Source organism: Eumetopias jubatus, unplaced genomic scaffold (genome assembly GCF_037043125.1).
Source record: "Eumetopias jubatus isolate StellerSeaLion01/CBP00866 unplaced genomic scaffold, mEumJub1_p1.0 scaffold_1, whole genome shotgun sequence".
NCBI lineage: Eukaryota > Metazoa > Chordata > Mammalia > Carnivora > Otariidae > Eumetopias > Eumetopias jubatus.
Genome location: NW_028274807.1, coordinates 184555344 through 184574364, shown reverse-complemented (window position 1 = coordinate 184574364; position 19021 = coordinate 184555344). Strand labels below are relative to the sequence as shown.

The 19021-nt window shown below is 41.3% G+C and overlaps 1 protein-coding gene, 1 non-coding gene and 1 pseudogene across 5 annotated transcripts in view; all 3 read left to right on the top strand.

The window, feature by feature from the left end:
* Nucleotides 1–5410: 5410 nt before the first annotated feature.
* On the top strand, nt 5411–5516 carry LOC114214693 (small nucleolar RNA SNORA64/SNORA10 family). Its single transcript, XR_003610473.1, has one exon. It is a non-coding gene; the product is annotated as a small nucleolar RNA SNORA64/SNORA10 family (small nucleolar RNA).
* On the top strand, nt 5435–6058 carry LOC114214628 (small ribosomal subunit protein uS5 pseudogene; annotated as a pseudogene).
* Nucleotides 6059–8512: 2454 nt separating this feature from the next.
* The window catches only part of SLC25A26 (solute carrier family 25 member 26), a 132959-nt gene continuing 122450 nt past the window's right edge, over nt 8513–19021 (top strand). For 2 of the 4 annotated variants that reach the window (XM_028110335.2, XM_028110333.2), the window contains exon 1: nt 8513–8703. In XM_028110335.2, the coding sequence (XP_027966136.2) occupies nt 8629–8703 (75 nt within the window). In that variant the 5' untranslated portion in view covers nt 8513–8628. The remainder of the gene's footprint in view (nt 8704–19021) is intronic. The other 2 variants (XM_028110336.2, XM_028110334.2) reach the window with 1 other exon arrangement.

Genomic DNA, 19021 nt, shown 5'->3' with positions numbered 1-19021 from the left:
ACTAGCCTACGTGTTGCTAGGCAATATCCAGATATCGGACCTAAAGAAACTCTGAGAGAGTAAATGTTTGTTGTTTTAAGCTGCCAAGTATTGGCGTAGTTTGTTACGCAGCGATAGATAACTAATATGTATGTTTACAAAAATTGGATTATACTGTTTTTTGTCGGTCAGAGTTTTATTAGCAAATAGAGGGCACTCAACTGGGATTTTTGAGGAGAGCTATGCGCAGCGTTGAGAAAATCAATTAGGTATGAAAGAGGCAGCCGGGCTTACAGCAATGAAAAGCCATTATCATCCATAGCCCTGAAGAAGGAAGGGAAGGAAAAGTCGTTACAAGAGGCCAGAAAGGGGAGCCACAGAGGGGAAGCTGTCTTATGGGAACAGATTTGTCAAGGCACACACCACCTGTCAGAATTGGGTGAAGGCAGGTAGGGAGCAAGGAAGAAATACTCTGGCCTCCTTCTTCTGCCATCCTCAGATTTGCCCATGAGTGTGACTGGCCAAGCCCAACTGGAAACCAGAGGTCAGTTCCTAGGGGTCAGCTCCCTAGGACAGATACCAAGGCAGAGAAAGCAGAGAATAGATCTGCTGAGATGTAAGGAGAAAACCAGCCTATATGTATGCTCTTGTGCAATTATTTTTATGTTTATCATCTTTCTGTATCCTTAAAGATTCTTCGCTTTTTTTAAAGATTGTATTTATTTATTTGACAGGGAGAGACACAGTGAGAGAGGGAACACCAGCAGGGGGAGTGGGAGAGGGAGAAGCAGGCTTCCCGCCGAGCAGGGAGCCTGATGTGGGGCTCCATCCGAGGACCCCGGGATCATGACCTGAGCCGAAGGCAGATGCTTAACTGACTGAGCCACCCAGGCGCCCCTATTAAGGATTCTTCTACATCATGGTTTTAAGTAGCTACATGTGGGCACTATTACAAATTATCTCAGTCACATACTGATGAACATTTTTGGATGTATAAAAAAAGTTCTCCTTTTCCTACAATAAGCAGTAAGATGAATATCCTTATAGTCCTATTTCTGTGGATTTTAAAAAACTAGTTCCTTAGAGCATAATGGAAGTAGAGATAATTAAGGACAAAGAACATTTTTCTAGGGTTTTGATATAACTTGCCATATTGCTTACCAGAAAAATTGCTATACTCTCCCTTTAGAAAAAAAATTCTTTTTGCTTATTTGATAAGATTAAAAAGTATACTTTATGATGCACCTGGGTGGCTCAGTCAAGTGAGCACTGGGCTCTTGGTTTCAGCTCCCGTCCTGATCTCAGGGTCCAGAGATCAAGCCCCATGGCAGGCTCTGCACTCAGCAGGGAGTCTGCTTGAAATTCTCTCCCTGTGCTCCCCCCCCACCACTCATGCTTGCTCTCTCTAAAAAAATAAAAAATAAAAAACAACTGCTTTATTGGAGTGCATGGCTCGCTCTGCAGAGCATGTGACTCTTAATTTGGGTTCGTAAGTTTGAGCCCCAAATCTTTACAAAAAATGTGCTTTATTGTTGTTTTAATTTTTATTTTGGTTTTACTAATGATTTTAAAACATTTTTTAAAGATTTTATTTATTTGAGAGAATGAGAGAGAGAGAGCATGAGACGGGGGAGGGTCAGAGGGAGAAGCAGACTCCCTGCTGAACAGGGAGCTCGATGCGGGACTCGATCCCTGGACTCCAGAATCATGACCTGAGCCGAAGGCAATCGCTTAACCAACTGAGCCACCCAGGCGCCCTAAAACACCTTTTTTTTAAAGAGTTTTTATTTATTCATTCATGAGAGACAGAGGGAGAAGCAGGCTCCCAAGGAGCAGGGAGCCCAATGCGGGGCTCGATCCCAGGACCCCGGGATCATGACCTGAGCTGAAGGCAGACGCTTAACCATCTGAGCCACCCAGGTGCCCTAAAACACTTTTTACATGTTCATTAGCTACTTGTATTTCTTCCTTTGTGAACTTTGCCAATTTCTTCTTTTTTCTTTTTTTAATATTTTATTTATTTGTTTGACAGACAGAGAGAGAGCACGCCAGAGAGGGGACACAAGCAGCGGGAGTGGGAGAGGGAGAAGCAGGCTTCCCCCGGAGCAGGGAGCCCGATGTGGGGCTGAATCCCAGGACCCTGGGATCATGATCTGAGCCGAAGGCAGACGCTTAACGACTGAGCCACCCAGGCGCCCCTCACCCATTTTTTTCCTATGGTATTATCTTTCTCTTATTGATTTATAGGAGTTATTTAATGTTAAAAATTCATTGTTGTCATTTATACGGTAAATATTTTTCTTTAAAAAAATAAAAAAATATTTTCTTTAAAAAAAAGTCATGCATAGAACCTGTTTCTTTACCCAAAGAATATTAAAATGTTTACCTTTTTATTTTAATATTTTTTAAGATTTTATTGATTTATTTGATAGAGAGAACAAGTAGGCAGAGCAGCAGGCAGAGGGAGAGGGAGAAGCCAGCTCCTCGCTGACACAGGGCTCGATCCCAGGACCCTGGGATCATGACCTGAGCCAAAGGCAGACTCTTAACCGACTGAGCCACCCAGGAGCCCCTCTTTTAGTATTTTAATAGTTTAATTATGTCAAGTAAAAGTTTTAATCCATTTGAAACAGTGTTTGGTGATAAAGTATGAGAGAGGGATAAAACATTATATTCTTCTAAATAACTACCTGATTGTCCCAAAACCATTTATTGAAAGGACCATCTTTGTTTTCCTCACTGATTTGAAATAGAAAAACAATGCCACTTGACATACAGTATAACCTTGATTCTATTACTTAAAGGAAAATGGGCCTTTAAAACAGGCCTTTTATATTTTTCATTTGACTTCCTTTCCATTATATACATTTGCTACCCTTTGCAGATAGGTTAAAATAATTCCATGATTATTTTTACTGAACATGATTCTATTACCTTATTTTTCAATAAAAATCAGTAACAAGAGCCTGGAGCTTGGGCCTGAAGATTATGTCCTTTACTTACCCTAAGCTAGACCTAATCTGTTTTTTGATGTATGTTTTTGACTTACTGCAAATTTTTATAAATACTATTGAGATTTTAGAACTTGATGAAAAGTAAACTTGGCTTATAGTGGTAGATTTAATTGAAGAAGACAGTGTTATCACACAATTTCTAATGTTTAACACAAATCAGTGCTTACTTCATTTTCTTTCTCTCTCTCTTTCTTTTTCTTTCTCTCTTTCATTTCTTTAGTAGTCTCCATACCCAGCATGGAACCCAACACAGGGCTTGAACTCAAGACCCTGAGATCAAGACCTGAGCTGAGATCAAGAATCAGTTGCTTAACCGACTGAGCCACCCAGGCACCCCTCCTGTATCTTCTAAAATTGAAGATTAGATTATTCTATGCCTGCAATGTGGTAAAAATATTGATGTATTGAAATACTCCATTTAAAAGGCATGCAAAAGTGGTGACAGATTTTTCTGCTAGCATTTCTTTTTCTTTCTTTCCTTTTTTTTTTTTTTTTTGACACAGAGTGCTTGCACACGCATGAGTTGGGGACGGGGAGAGGGAGAGAGAGAATCTTTTATTTTTATTTTTATTTTATTTTATTTTAAAGATTTTATTTATTTATTTGACAAATAGAAACATAGTGAGAGAGGGAAAACAAGCAGGGGGAGTGGGAGAGGAAGAAGCAGGCTTCTCGCCAAGCTGGGAGCCCAATGTGGGGCTCGATCCCGGGACCCTGGGATCAATGACCTGAGCCGAAGGCAGACACTTAACGACTGAGCCACCCAGATGCCCCGAGAGAGAGAATCTTAAGCAGGCTCCACACTCAGCATGGAGCCTGGGGTGGGGCTCAATACAGGGCTTGACACAGAGCTTGATCTAATGGCCCAGAGATCATGATCTGAGCCAAAATCAAGAGTTGGATTCTTAACTGACTGAGCCACCCAGGTGCCCTTGTACTAGCATTTCTTTCTTTCTTTCTTTCTTTCTTTCTTTTCTTTTTAAAGATTTTATTAATTTATTTGATTGAGAGACACACAGCGAGAGAGGGAACACAAGCAGGGGGAGTGGGAGAGGGAGAAGCAGGCTTCCCCCGGAGCAGGGAGCCCGATGCGGGGCTCGATCCCAGGACCCTGGGACCATGACCTGAGCCGAAGGCAGATGCTTAATGACTGAGCTACCCAGGTGCCCTTGTACTAGCATTTCTTGAAAAGGAGTTCCCAGGTTATGTTGTAAGATCTATGTTTCTTAAAGGGCATCTAGTGGAAATAGTTGATAAAACTTTTACCTTTGTAAAAAAGGAGAGAATACAACATTTCTTCTTGATACTGGAAGGCATCCAATGAATTGTATTGCCTTCCAAGTTACCAGAAAATGGTATCAACATAATTTCTTCTTACATAGTTAAAAACAATCATTACATTGAAGAGGAAAAGAGTTTCCCCTTAATTTTAGGGGAAAAGTTTTATCTAAAACTTCCAAGGTCATTAGAGACTGGAAATAACATTTGTTTTCTCTGAGGGAGGTATAGTAGTATGTATCACCAAGTGCTTGTGCACCTCAATAATTTATCAATCATTTATAGCATTCAGAATCTATAACAATAGGAAAATACTGAATAAATTTAATATTTTCTACATGCCAGGCCCTGGACTGTGTACTTCCCATGAATATAATATTCAATCATCCCCATCCTGTGAGACAAATATGATATTTTAATCAGTTATTGAGGTATAACTTAACATACAGTAAAGTGCATCCATTTAAATTGTACAATTCGATGCATTTTTGTAAATGTATGGACCTAAGCAGTGGCCACCACAATAATGGTACAGAACATCTCTATCCCCTCAAAGTGTTGTTTTGTGCCCCCTTTTTATTTTTTATTTTTATTTTTTTAACATTTTACTTATTTGACAGAGAGAGACACAGCAAGAGAGGGAACGTAAGTAGGGAGAGTGGGAGAGGGGGAGGCAGGCTTCCCCGCCAAGCAGGGAACCCGATGCGGTTGTGCCCCCTTTTAGTCAGTCCCTTGCCTTCACCCCAGTGCCTGGAAACCACTGGTCTGTTTTGTCACTACAATTTTGTCTTTACTAGAATTTCATATAAGTGGAATTACAAAGTATGAACTTGTTTTTATCTGGCTTTTTTCACTTAGCATAATGCTTTGAGATTAATCCACATTTTTGCATGTGTAATTCATTTCTTTTTATTGATGAGTAATATTCCATTGTATGGATGTACCCCAATACGTTTATCCACTCACTAGTTGATAGACATTTGGGTTGTTTCCAGTTTCTGCCTCTTATGGATAAAACTGCTGTGAACAATAATGGACACATGTTTTCATTTCTCTTGGGTAAATACCTAAGAGGTACATTGGAAAACTTGGGGGTGGGGGACAGGGAGAATTTGGGGAGGATTCAGTTATAGGCAGAAACATTTTAAGAAAGCAATTAAAAAATGGGAATAGAGAGAAAGGTGCTCCAGAGGACTTCAGATTGGCCTTACAGTGGCCACTCTTTCCTTGAGAGGTACACCAGGCCCTGGGTTGTGGTTGCTGAGGCTTTGCAAGCCAGTGGGCTCCCAACCATCTCAGGCTCTTCACAGGCCTTTCTTGCCATCAGAGACTACAGTGGGCCCATTGGTCTGGGTCTTCTGTGCTCAAAGGAGGTGGCCCCTGCCATCCATGGGGCCATCGTCCTAGCCAACTCTTCCATTGTCCTCGTGTGGAGAGGTTCCTGTGGGAACAAGATCGGTATGCCCACACTGTTCCATGTGAAGTGGCTGGCTGCTGTGGTTCATCCCTGCTACCCAGAGGCACCGACATTGTCTCAAGAAGCTACTGACGATGGCCGGGGTTGACAACTCTACACCTTGGCCAGGGCCTCCACTGCCACTCTGGGCAACTTTGCCAAGGCCACTTTTGACGCATTTTCCAAGACCTACAACTGTCTCACCCCTGACCTCTGGAAAGAGACTGTGTTCACAAAGTCTCCCTATCAGGAATTCACTGATCATCTTGTAAAGACCCATGCCAGAGTCTCTGTGCAGAGGACCCTGGCTCCCACTAGGGCCACCACATAGTTCTACACAAGAAAAATAAAGTGAATTAAAGCCTGATTAAAAACATATATATAAAAAATAAGAAGGGCACTGATTTCTGTAGTGGTTGTACCAGTTCCAGGTGCTCTTCATCCTTGCCAACAACACTTGGCCTTTTGGGTCTTTTTTATCATTGCTGCTCTAGGGGGTATGTCGTATTTCATCACAGTTTTCACTTGCATATCTCTGATGCGTTATCCAGTCTCCATGGTGACACCCAGTGATTCTGACCTCCTGGTAGTCATGCCTAGTCCAATCCCATAAAAAGTAGGGATGACCTGTATAACAAATGGCCTATTGCAGGAATAACAACTGAGTGACTTCTGAGCCTCGGTCGTAGAAAACATTATAGTTTCTGTGTTGTTCTCTCTGAGACCACTCATTCTGGGGAAAACCAGCTGTCATATCATGAGCATACCACTCAAGCAACCCTGTGGAGAAGTCTGTGTCACAAGGAATTGAGGCCATGTGCCAATAGTGCTAATTTGCCAGTCATGGGAGTGAGCCATTTTGTAAGTGGATCCTCCAGTCCCAGTCGAGCCTTCTTGCTGATAACCTGACGGCGCACTCATGAGAGACACTCTGAGACTGAACCACTCCGCTGAGCCATACCTCACTGTGTGAGGTAATAAAAGTTTACTGTTGTTCTAAGTTTGTTACCCTGCAATAGGTAACCAGTACAGATTTTGAGACTTGAAAATGAGGTGCTACTGTAACAAACATTTAAGCCATAGGAGTGGCTTTGTCACCAGGCAGTAGATAAAGGGAAGGACTTTGAAGAAAACATTAGTGCAAGCCACTGATAGAACCTTGATGGACTTTGAGGAACCTGCTGGCAAGGGCTTATGGGTAAATATGGTCGGCATAATTCTAAGATGGCTCTCAAGATTCCTGCCCTATAATTCATACGTTTTGTACAATTACTTCCCTTGAGTGTGAGTAGAACCTGTTAGCATGATGAAATATAACTTCCATGATTATGTTGCATTATACAGCAAAGATTTTGCAGATGATATTAAGGTCCCTAATCACTGAGTTAATCAAAAGGGAGATTATCCTTGGGGGCCTTAGTCATATAAGCCCTTGAAAGAGACAAACAACAGTGTAAGAGGTTCTCCAGCTGGCCTGGGAGACGTGAACCAGCATATTTTGAGATGGCCTATGGATCGTGACATGTAGCAAACAGGAGAGTACCAATGTTCTGCAGGCAGCATAGGGAAAGGTGTTGTTGGTAGAGGGAACAACATGGGTAAAATGTAGAGGCTTGAAAGTGTATAGTCTGTCTTTGAGTAGCCTAGCCAGTGGGATGTGTGACAGAAAACACCATCTGGGAAGTGTGTAAGGAGCTGGACTATCTCATGTGTGCAGCAAAAAGGAGTAATTTAAAGCAGGAAGGTGACATTACCATTATCTTTAGAGAGCACTTCCTATGAACCAGGAACTAAGTTGAGACAGTGTATGCATTACCTCATGGAATCTGTAATAGTACCAAATGAAGAAGTTACTATCATTAACCCCACTTCAGGGAGGAAACTCAATCTTGGAGACGTTATGCCCAAACGTAGTACCCAAACTTCATCTAGTGAAGCTCAGAATCTGAAACCCTTAAAGGTATGCTTGTTAATCATTTCTAGATGACACATCTAGATGAGAAAAAGAAAACACAGAACTTTATTAAATAAATGTAAAGTCAGGTCCACTCCAAGAAACTTTTACTAAGCACTTAATAAATTGGTCTTCTAAATATGCGCACCGGTACCGCAGCGAACAAGATAAGCAAATAAATAATTTAAAAAGTAAATAATATTAAGTGCAATAACTGCTAGTAAGAAGTAGAGGATGCTAATTTTTAGCTGGAGTAAGGAAACTTTGAAAGTCTTTTATATATAGTTATTTAATAATCTTTTTAAAAAGATTTTATTGATTTCACAGAGAAAGCACAAGCAGGGGGAGCTGCAGAGGGAGGGAGAAGCAGGCTTTCCGCTGGGCAGGGAGACGAAGGCGGGGCTCAATCCCAGGACCCAGGGATCCTGACCTGAGCCGAAGGTAGATGCTTATCCGACTAATCCACCCAGGCGCCCCTATTTAATAATCTTCTGATGTTGTGTCTGTTTTACAGAGATTCAGACAAAGTTTGTACACCTAAAACCAAGAGGGAAACCAAAAAGAAGTAATTGGAAACCACAGGCCTCCTCCCGAAATCCGTCCTGCCCCTCCAGGGCCCCGCCCTCCACTAAGCCACGCCTCTTTGGGGTTTACGCTTTAGCTTCAGCCAGCCTTCCGCTAGGGGCTCTCTTCCAGGATCCCGCCAAGGCTTATTTACTCGCGAGAGTTCCTTCGTCTAGGCGAATCACAAGGGGCGGCAGGACAGACAGAGAAGAGTCGCGAGATTTGGCTCGACCACATCCCTCCCCGGACTCCTCTTCCCCTCCTTCCCCGCGCTCCTTCGGCAAGGCTTCCGGGGTTGCACGTGTAGTTGTTGTGGTTCAATCTCACGTGGCCGCGGAAGTGCCGCGCTACTGGTCCCCCTCCAAGATGGCGGCGCCTAGTGAATGAGAACCTCGACTGATAGCCTTGGAGGTGTCTGCGGGGCCATGGACCGGCCTGGGTTCACGGCTTCGCTCGTGGTGAGTGCTGGGCGGTAGGGTGGGCGCTCGGGGTGCTGGAGTCTCGCACTGGAGCCCATAGTGGCTTCTGTGCCCTAGCACTTTCTTCCGGTTTTGCGCGTTGAACCGTCCTGGGGTCACTGGTCACTAGGCAGGTCTGGGAGGGAGCGCGGGGTTTCTGGGTCAAGGTTGTGTCATTCCTACCCGGAAAACAGAAGGAGACGGGGGGATGGGGGGGGTGCTCGACAGTCTTCCGCCAGATGGTTTACCTAAAGAAAAAAAAAGAAGAGCTTCAATTATATACTGTAACCACACTCTGGAGAACTGGGAAATTAAATATATGTAACAAAACAAAAAACGTTTACATCGCACAGACTCCTCCCTGTCCAGGACTGTGGTTTTCATTTAGCTTTTATCTGTTTTCACTCTCGGAAAATGACCTTTCATTCAATGTATAATAGATCTGTTTATTTTCTTTCAAGCGTTCTTGTAGGCTGTGGGTATAGTGATAAGAAAAGTAGTTACGGAGCCAATAAGATGGTAGTATTTATTATAATAATAGTATTAATTATATATATTAATTTCCTTTTTATATTGGTATAAGGTGGAAAGAATTGAGGATGTTAAAGTGGTGGCTGGGGCCTAGTGGGTAAGGGTAGTGTTGGCGGAAGTATATTGGAGAGGTAGAGAAAGTCAGCTGAAGTGAGTCTTTGTGGGCCATGGAAAGGAAATTAGGAAATTAATTATATATATTAATTTCTTAGAAAACTACAAGAATCAACATGTTTTCACATCAAAAACAAAACCTAAGAACAAAAATTTCTGTAATATTTTGAAGCCTCTGTTATGGCAGGTCCAGCAGTGAATACGGATTGGTCATTGTGGAAGAGTAGACAGAAACAGTATTAAAAAAAAAAAGGCAGCTTTTTAAAAAAAGGCTCCCACTGGAGTAATGGAGGCTTGGTGGAATTTCTTCATTTAATTATCAAAGGTTTGTTGTTGCAGGTGTTGGAGATAATATGGTGAACAAACTAGACCTGCGCACATGGGTCGGGTGGTGGAGATAGAATAGTAAGGTGACTGTTAGGGTGAATGGCACGAGGGCTCGTTTCAGGGTGTTATGGAAAGAGGTGCAAGGGGGTGCCTTAGCCACACTTGTGGGATGATGGTTTTAAATTTAAGTTTGCTGAGACTTGTGTAAACTAGGTTTTAAAGATCCAAAGAGATATTTTACCATTTTGAAGTTTTCCTCTGCAGCTAGCGTGACAGTGGTAGTAGTTTTGACAGTTAACATTGCCCTGCCAGGAACGGGGATAAGCTCTTCATATGCATCAGTTCTGACAGTGAAGTCCTCTCTTGGTTTTCCAAATGAAATTCGGCACAGAGAGGTTAGGGGACGTCTCCAAAGTCACACAGGTGAGATCTATTTCATATGTGTAGGTGTTGGAGCTCAGATTCCAATCCAGTTGGTGTACTGTGGGCTTCCATGCCCATAAACACTCCTTGATACTGTTTCTCAAGTCAGCAGCCATAGCTGTTGCTAAAAACAGGTTAGTGCCAAAGTTAACAAATGAGCAGTAGTTTTAAAATTTATTAAAGTATGGTAGAAATGCTGAAAAATATACTTCTTTTCCATTAGAGTTACACGAGATAAAATTAGGAGCAATAAGTAGAAGTTTTGAGGAAGTTAGATTTCATTCAAGCTAAGGAAGAATGATTTCATTTATTAAGCACACAGTTTACCTGCCGTGTATTTTGTCCACTGAGCGCTCCGATAGCCCTTGGAGGTATGGTGGTGAACAAACCAAACTCCTAAGTACTATTTAAGAAATGAACTGAGGGGCGCTTGGGTGGCTCAGTTCGTTAAGCGTCTGAGTTCGGGTCATGTCATGATCTCAGGGTCCTGGGATGGGCGCCCTGTCTGCTTGTTCCTCTCTTTCTCTCCCTCCCTCCCACTTGTGTTCGCTCTCTCAAATAAATAAATCTTTTAAAATATTATTTAAAAAAAAAAGAAATGAACTGCAGTGGGATAGAGATAGAATAATACTAGAAAACCTCCCTGAAATAGAGTAGCCGAGAAAGCCCCTGAGGAAGTGACATTAAACTAAGACATAAAAGGTAAGAAAGCGCAAGACATTTTGTAGAGCAGCATGAAGGAAAACCCTCAGGTGGAAAGAATTGAGGATGTTAAAGTGGTGGCTGGGGCCTAGTGGGTAAGGGTAGTGTTGGCGGAAGTATATTGGAGAGGTAGAGAAAGTCAGCTGAAGTGAGTCTTTGTGGGCCATGGAAAGGATTTGGATTTTATCTGAAGCATAATGGAAGCCATTAGAAAGTTTTATTATCAAAGTATTTCAGCAATGGGGTGGCTTTTTTTTTTTTTTTCCCAGCTTTTGGAGCATCTCTGAGGGAGGCTTAGCGCTCCTGGGGGAGTTTTGTTTTGTTTACTACTGTTTTACCAGTGCCTGGCATTTTATATGTACTCAGCTTTACTTATTGAGTGAATGAATGAATGAATGAAAGGTAGGTCTTAATGATTGCTGGCCTTGAAATTCAGATTCTGAGTATTAAATGAGATAATGTCAGATATGCAGTACAGAGCCTGGCATGTAGCAGACATTTAAATACTCCCTAAAGCTTCAGGAGGAGAATGGGAGGGTTGTAGAGTACTGGAAGAGCCTCTGGGATGTTAGTGTTCATTTGGAGGAAGTAGGCTTTTCAGAAGAGAAAACCTCAGAGTACAGCGACTGGTGCATACTTTTAGGAAAGCAGTTTGGAACTAAGTATTAGTAACTTAAAGATGTTCATAACATTTAAATGAGTGAAGATAATGGAAAGCCACTTAGACATGAAACACAGGAATGGTTAGGTTGAACGTTAAGAGATGCATTTCATCAACTATTTAGGGGCCATTAACAACAGTGCTTGTGGGAGAGTATGTGCTAGAACATGGAAAATACTTATAAAAGAGAAAAAATATAACACCGCACATAGGTACATCTGTTCATGCGTAATTAAAACTATAAAAAGACTATTCCATTCATTAAAAAAGAAATATTGCAATTTCCCAAGAAAATACAAAATAATTTTGATAGTAGCATTACTTTTTGTCTTCTAGTCTTTTTTAATATAAAGAAGTACTTTATATTTTTAAAAATACCACACCCTGTATTACATCTCTTTTCCTTCCTGCCCGACTCTTCTCTCCCCTTCAGTACTTAACTATTTCATCGTCCTGGTAGTTCATGAATTTATCTGGCTTGTTACTTGGATGAAACCCAAAACATCCCGCTATAGTTACTTTTAACCAGTCCTAGGTTACAGGGAAAAGAACCCTGGCAAGTGTGTAGAGTACAGACGGTCTTTTGCGTGGTAGCCTGGGTTGTCAAAATGTGCAAGCGGAAACCATGCAGAATGGTCAGAATAACTGATGAGAAAGCGTATGATTCTTCAATGACCTAAAAATTCTTGTCATCATTAAATGACAGACTCTTAATGTTGATCGAAAATGTATAGGGAAGTGAAAAAAATAGTAAAGCTAATATGGAGAACAGTATAATTTAAAACATTAGAAACCAAGAATTTATTTCTTTGTGAAAAAACGTGTCAAAAGTAATTTGACCAGTGCTGGTCTTCTAGTCAGATAACTTACAATACAGAACAAACATCTCTTTTATGCCTTGGCAAAGTGTCATACTGCTTTCTAAGGTTGGATCAACTTCTAGCATTTTATCCCGTGTGCTTTCAACCTTATGCAGTATCTCCAAGAGTTCCTTTAATAGGAAGACTTTTTGCTGACGTCCCTTCCTCTGGGACATCTTCATCCTTTTGGTCATAGCCACTTTCCTCACTTATGTTGGTAAGTTGGCCTTCACAAATTTCCTCTGATGCGTATCTAGAATCTCTCTTGGACAGCAGTGTCCATATTCCCACGGCTGGTTATGTCTTTTGTAACTTTACATTGGACTTGACTTTCACTTTCAGTGTTAGCACTTTTCATTTATTTGCTGCACTTTGATCTTTGTTGGCTAGTTCCCTCTTTTGATTATTTTTGGAAAATGTCACTGTGTTAACTGTAATTTGAACCATGGTGTTGGATGACTTGTGTTACTTGTGGGAATTGAAGTTCATGCATGTTGTTACTGTGTAAAGCAAGGACTGTCTGCTTGACTGTTATTTTTAAGTTGTTTTCTTAGTGAGGTGGTTCTGGAAAAGCTTTTTCATCCTCTTCATGTACTAGTGTCTTCTCACTGGGCCTCACCTTCTGCTCAGAACCACTGGCCGAATGTGACTTGAGGGGAATGGTGGGAATAATGTTGCCAGGGCTTCTTAGGTGGGGTGAGAAAACAGAAGAAAAGAGAAGAATCAAGTATTGGACATACTTTGAGGGAAGTTCTCGACATTTTTTGCCACATATCTTTCTTCTCTGGAAAGTTGCCTCCTAGTCTTCAATCTGGTGTAAAGGGAAGTTAGTATCCGATGATGAAGCCTTATCTCCAGATCTGTAAGGAATTGGGAATTATGCTTCCACATTTGCTAGGTTGCTCTGTGTGACTTTTGTCTTTATGGCATTTAAGTCAGAGGGAGCAGGTCTTTTTTGCTTGTTTTTGTCTTGAGTAGACAGTCATCTAGACGCAAGTGTGTTCTGACTTTTGATCAGTCAGTGGAGCATCAAGGCACCCTTGGAGACCACCAGTCATCTAGGAACACCGTTGAGAACCAGTGCTGTGATGGAGGCCTTTTTTCTGTGTCTCAAGTACTAGAAGATAGGGCCACTTTTCCTTTCTCATTTCTCTTTCACCATAAGAGGGGCCGCTGGGAAAGTTTTAGTATTTGATAATTGTAAAAGACTTGTTAATGTGCTTTTGTTACCGCTTCCCAAACAAATGCTACACGTTGAAATAAACATTTAATCTTGAAAACATATATGATATTTGAATAGCATTAATGAAATGTCAAATAGAGGAAAGATGAAAAATAACACCCGTAGTTTTCCCACGTCCACAAATTAGGTATCCTTGTCTGTTCAATGAGACATGTTTGTCAGCCTTTGCTGTGGTACTTGGGAAGAGTGCTTCGTGCTTCGAAGATACGGTCCCGGCCCTCAGGGTTTACAGTCAAATAGGAGGCAGACATTAAAAAGAAAATGCAGGGCGCCTGGGTGGCTCAGGTGGTTAAGCGACTGCCTTCAGCTCAGGTCATGATCCTGGAGTCCGGGGATCGAGTCCCGCATCGGGCTCCCTGCTCGGCAGGGAGTCTGCTTCTCCCTCTGAGCCTATCCCCTCTCATGTGCTCTCTCTCTCTCATTCTCTCTCTCAAATAAATAAATAAAATCTTAAAAAAAAAAAAGAAAATGCAACAACAATTAGCTGTGCAGTGGCAAGGAGTGATTAAAAAGTAACCATTTCCTGAGCACTTTAACTTGTGCCTCTGCAGTTTTTTCATAGCCTGTCATGTGGTTACAATTTTGCATTGCTTCTAAAAAATTAACCCATACGTTCAAATCTAATGGTCACAAAGAGATTTGAGCATAAATATTCCTCAAGTTTTTTAAGTTGGTGCTGAATTGTTCCTGCTATGCATTGCATGATTTGGCTTTACGTGGAGTGTGTCCATGGGTGATTCTTGTCCAGGGAGCAGAGTTGGAGGAGACATTGCAATTCATTATTACTAATGAAAGACTTGAATTTGTGTATTCTATATAGGAATGCATGAGATTTAATGTATGAACATAGTCTTCAGTCTCTAGTAAGCCTTTTTCATGGCTTTAATATTGTCATGTCAGAAATACTGCATCAGGAAACTTTGAAGGATATTTATAGTAACATACTAAAAATAATTCATGTTTATTGATAAGTGATTAAGGCTGGCATTTTGCAGTTTTTACTGGCATTTCCCGGGGAGTAGGTGGTCTGCTGTAGAAAGGAGACAAGGGCTCACGAGTTGTATTTAATTCTCATATAATCTCCATTGTGAAAAACTCTATGAGGTATAGGTACTATTATTTCCCCACGAAGAAGTGTAGACCTAGAGAGGGTGAAATAGCTTTCCTAAGGAGACTCAGTTGAGATTGAAGCCAGCTCTCTCTGTCTGAGGTCAAAGCTATGTTCTTAGACAATAAATCTGAAAGAATTTCTGGAGAAACGGAAGGATACTCAAGTCAAATTCTAGAACCATTATTGTGTTCTTGAGAATAGCCTCACTAAACAAAAGTGAGCCGACACAGCCTTTTCCAGCAGGAGGAGAGGGTAAACAGAATTTCTGGAGAAGTCATCCTAAGTAGACCACAAGGTGTCAGTGTAAACGTGGAATGCTAAGTAGCAGACAGATAGCACTGGCTTTCCGTGGTCACAGGTGCTCTGGGCAAACCATAACAGGGGCAATTAAAGAGTGATGGACTGTGTTTCTTCTGAACATTTAATCTTTTCATAAAGTGTTTTCTTATCATCTCACATTTCCATTTGATTCAAACCAGCAAACAGGTGCAGAAGCCCTGCTACTTAGGAGGTTCCAGGTTAGATATTCAGGAGAACAAAGGTGACAGACGTGACTTCTGTTCCGAAGGATATTAACGTCAGGTCAGATTAAATGGTTAGTTAGTACCAAAGTGAAATATAAATGGAGTTATATGGGGGAGTCAAGGAAGTAACATTTAATTCTGACTGGGAGCTTGGGAAGGACTTTAGAGGGGATGTGGCCTTTGGTCACAGCCTTAACGGTGGACAGGATCTTGGCATGTGTATATATGTATGTACGTAGGTATGGTGGCAGGGGAGTTAGGTGGTCTGCTGTCAACAGGAGACAAAGGGCACAGGAAGGACATTCCACACTGAAAGAAAAGCCTAAGCAGGAGGGCAGAAATGAGAAGTTTTAGGACATGTTCAGGAAACAGTAAGATTGGGTGAGGCTCATGGTCTGTAAGAGGATACAGAATGAAGCTGGAGAGGTAGTTTAGGGTCCATGGGTTGAGGTTCTTAGTTACCTCTTATTAAGTGCCTACTATATACCCATGCAACCAGTGAATTAGGATTTTTTTTTTTTTGGTGGAGCGGTATTCATTTTGAAAAGCTTTACTTTTCTGTGTTTATAACACTCATTACAAAACTGGAACAATACAAAAATTAGCAAGATAGTAAAAATGCTACTCGTCCCGAATTTCTTTCCATAGAGGCAATAACTTATAGCAATTCAGTATGTATGCTTCCAGACTTCTAGTTATGCATATATACAAATCAACACACATTTCTTTGAAAGGTGAGATGATACAGCATATATTCTGTAGCTTATTTGATTAATTTAAAAAGATAACATATTTCTGTGCCAGTGTGTTCAGACTGACCTCATTCTTTTAAAGGTTGTGTAGCAATCCATTACTCAGAGATAACAATTTATCTAACAAGTCCCCAAGGATGCACCATCAGGTTATTTCCAGTTTGTTTTTTTTAAGATTTTATTTATTTATTTGTCTGAGAGAGAGAGAGAGCGCACAAGCAGGGGGAGAGGCAGGTAGAGGGAGGAGCAGGCTCCCCGCTGAGCAAGGAGCTGGACGTGGGATTTGATCCCAGGGCCCTGAGATCATGACGTGAGCTGAAGGCAGATACTTACCCGACTGAGCCACCCAGACGTTCCTATTTCCAGTTTTTTACTGTTACAAATAATGCTGCAGTAAACCATCTTGTATATTTATGTACTACTTCTGTGGAAGAAATGTTTAGAAATAAAATCACAGGATCAAGGCCTTATAATTTAAAATCTTCATTTTGCCTAATTGTCGTTCAGGAGCTTGTAATAATTTGTTTCCCTTAATAGTGCCTATAACTATTCTTACTATTTTTAACCTTTTCTGATGTATGGGGAAAAATTTTGTTTTTATTTGATCGTTAATAATGGGGAAGCAATATATTTTTAATTTTGTTGGCTGTTTATATTTTTCTTTTGTGAATTGTGTGGTCCTGTTTTTGCAATTTGTTTTTAATTCGATGTACCTGTTAAAGGTTGATTTGTAGTAACTTCTAACACAGAGGTAGTAACTTTTTATTAGGGTCATCGATTCATTCATTCTTTAAGTAGTTATTGAGTGCCTACTATGTACTGGTGCTGGGAACATAATGGTTAGCAAAACAGGTATGGATCTTACAGTCTGGTGGGATGCACAGACATTGAAGAAATGGTCAGATGGTCAACTATAGAATTAAAATTGTGATCAGCATGTGCAAACAAGAGGGTCTAAACCTAGACTGGGAGATTAGGGAGCATCTGTACACAGTCCTAGAAATGAGGAAGGTCAGGTGACTTGGAGGAAAAGAGAGCAAGGTGGCAAGAGGGCAGTGGAGGTGGAGGTGAGTGGTAGATGGGGTCCTGCACTGCAGAGCCTTGTAGGCTGTACTGTGATTTTGTTCTTTATCCTAAGGGCTCCTGGAAATTTTGGGAGATTTACAGGTTGGAGAGTGGCAAGATGACATTGGCATTTCTTGAAGCCGATGCTGCCATTAGTGTAGAGGGGTCGGGACGCTGGAAGGAGAGGGAATCTTGGTGGGGAAGAAGACAAGTATGCAGGTGAGCAGAAGCAGGCTTTGTCTGTGAGGCAGAGTCACCGGCGGCTGCCTGGTTGTGAAGACCAAGGAGCGATGTTCCTCACGGAAGCCATGTCAAGGGTTTGATTGGTTCTTAGCTGTCGTTCAGGCCAGTGGCCTGTGATGATTTTGCTTAAATTAAACAGGTGCTTTGATTTTGTTCTGTAGTGGAACAGCAGTGATTTTTTTTTTTTTTGGTGCCAGCCTCCTTTTGAAAAATAAAGGTCTTATAGCATGCAGTCTTGAATTTTAACTCCCAGTGTAATTTCAAAGCACTCATTAGTTACTTCCTCTCTACAGCCTGCCAGCACTTCACATTTATTAAGTTATAGGCATATTTTACATCAAGGTCTCAATGAATTGTTATTCTGTAGTAAGGCTTGCTGGTTATCAGGGTTATGTTTTGTATATTTGGATTTTTGTCTTGTTCTTAACTACAATTTTCAGTGTAAGCGACCACAAATCCTGAAACTTATCTTGCCTGATGAGAGACAGACAGAAAATGTGTGCTCGCACATGCAAGCAGGGAGGAATAGAGGGGGAAGGAGAGGGAGAAAGAATCTGAAGCAGACTCCAAGTTCAGCCCAGAGCCTGACGTGTGGCTTGATCCCATGACCCATGAGATAATGACCTGAGCCAAAACCAAGAGCCAGATGCTTAACTGACTGAGCCACTCAGGCGCCCCTGTCTGATAACTTTATTGATAAATGATCATAAATAAAATAAATTTCTCAGACCTAAAGAATAAAGGAATTTGATGGAGTTCCTTATATTCAACTGATGTTGGCTTGGGCATTTTGAACATAATTATGTGCAAAACAGTATTAATGTAAAATTATAAGCACTCCCAAAAGTTTCTGTTTAAATCTTAAATATGTTGCTGTGTGGCTAAATATATCGGTATTTTTTTCTTTTTCCTATTCTCTGTTAGCTGTTTTTTTTTTTAGTCTCATGAATTTATTTTTTAATTTTTTAATTTTTTATTATGTTAATCACCATACATTACATCATTAGTTTTTGATGTAGTGTTCCATGATGCATTGTTTGTGCATAACACCCAGTGCTCAACGCAGAATGTGCCCTCTTTAATACCCATCACCAGGCTAACCCATCCCCCCACCCTCCTCCCCTCTAGAACCCTCAGTTTGTTTTTCAGAGTCCATCGTCTCTCCTGGTTCGTCTCCCCCTCTGACTTACTCCCCTTCATTCTTCCCCTCCTGCTATCTTCTTCTTTTTCTTTTTTCTTAACATATGTTGCATTATTTGTTTCAGAAGTACAGATCTGTGATTCAACAGTCTTGCACAATTCACAGCGCTCACCATAGCACATACCCTCCCCAATGTCTATCACCCAGCCACCCCCTCCCTCCCACCCCCCACCACTCCAGCAACACTCAGTTTGTTTCCTGAGATTAAGAATTCCTCATATCAGTGAGGTCATATGATACATGTTTCACTCTGATTGACTTATTTCACTCAGCATAACACCCTCCAGTTCCATCCACGTCGTTGCAAATGGTAAGATCTCATTCCTTTTGATGGCTGCATAATATTCCATTGTGTATATATACACCACATCTTCTTTATCCATTCATCTGTCGATGGACATCTTGGCTCTTTCCACAGTTTGGCTATTGTGGACATTGCTGCTATAAATATTGGGGTGCACGTACCCCCCTCTTCGGATCCCTACATTTGTATCTTTGTGGTAAATACCCAGTAGTGCAATTGCTGGATCGTACGGTAGCTCTATTTTCAACTGTTTGAGG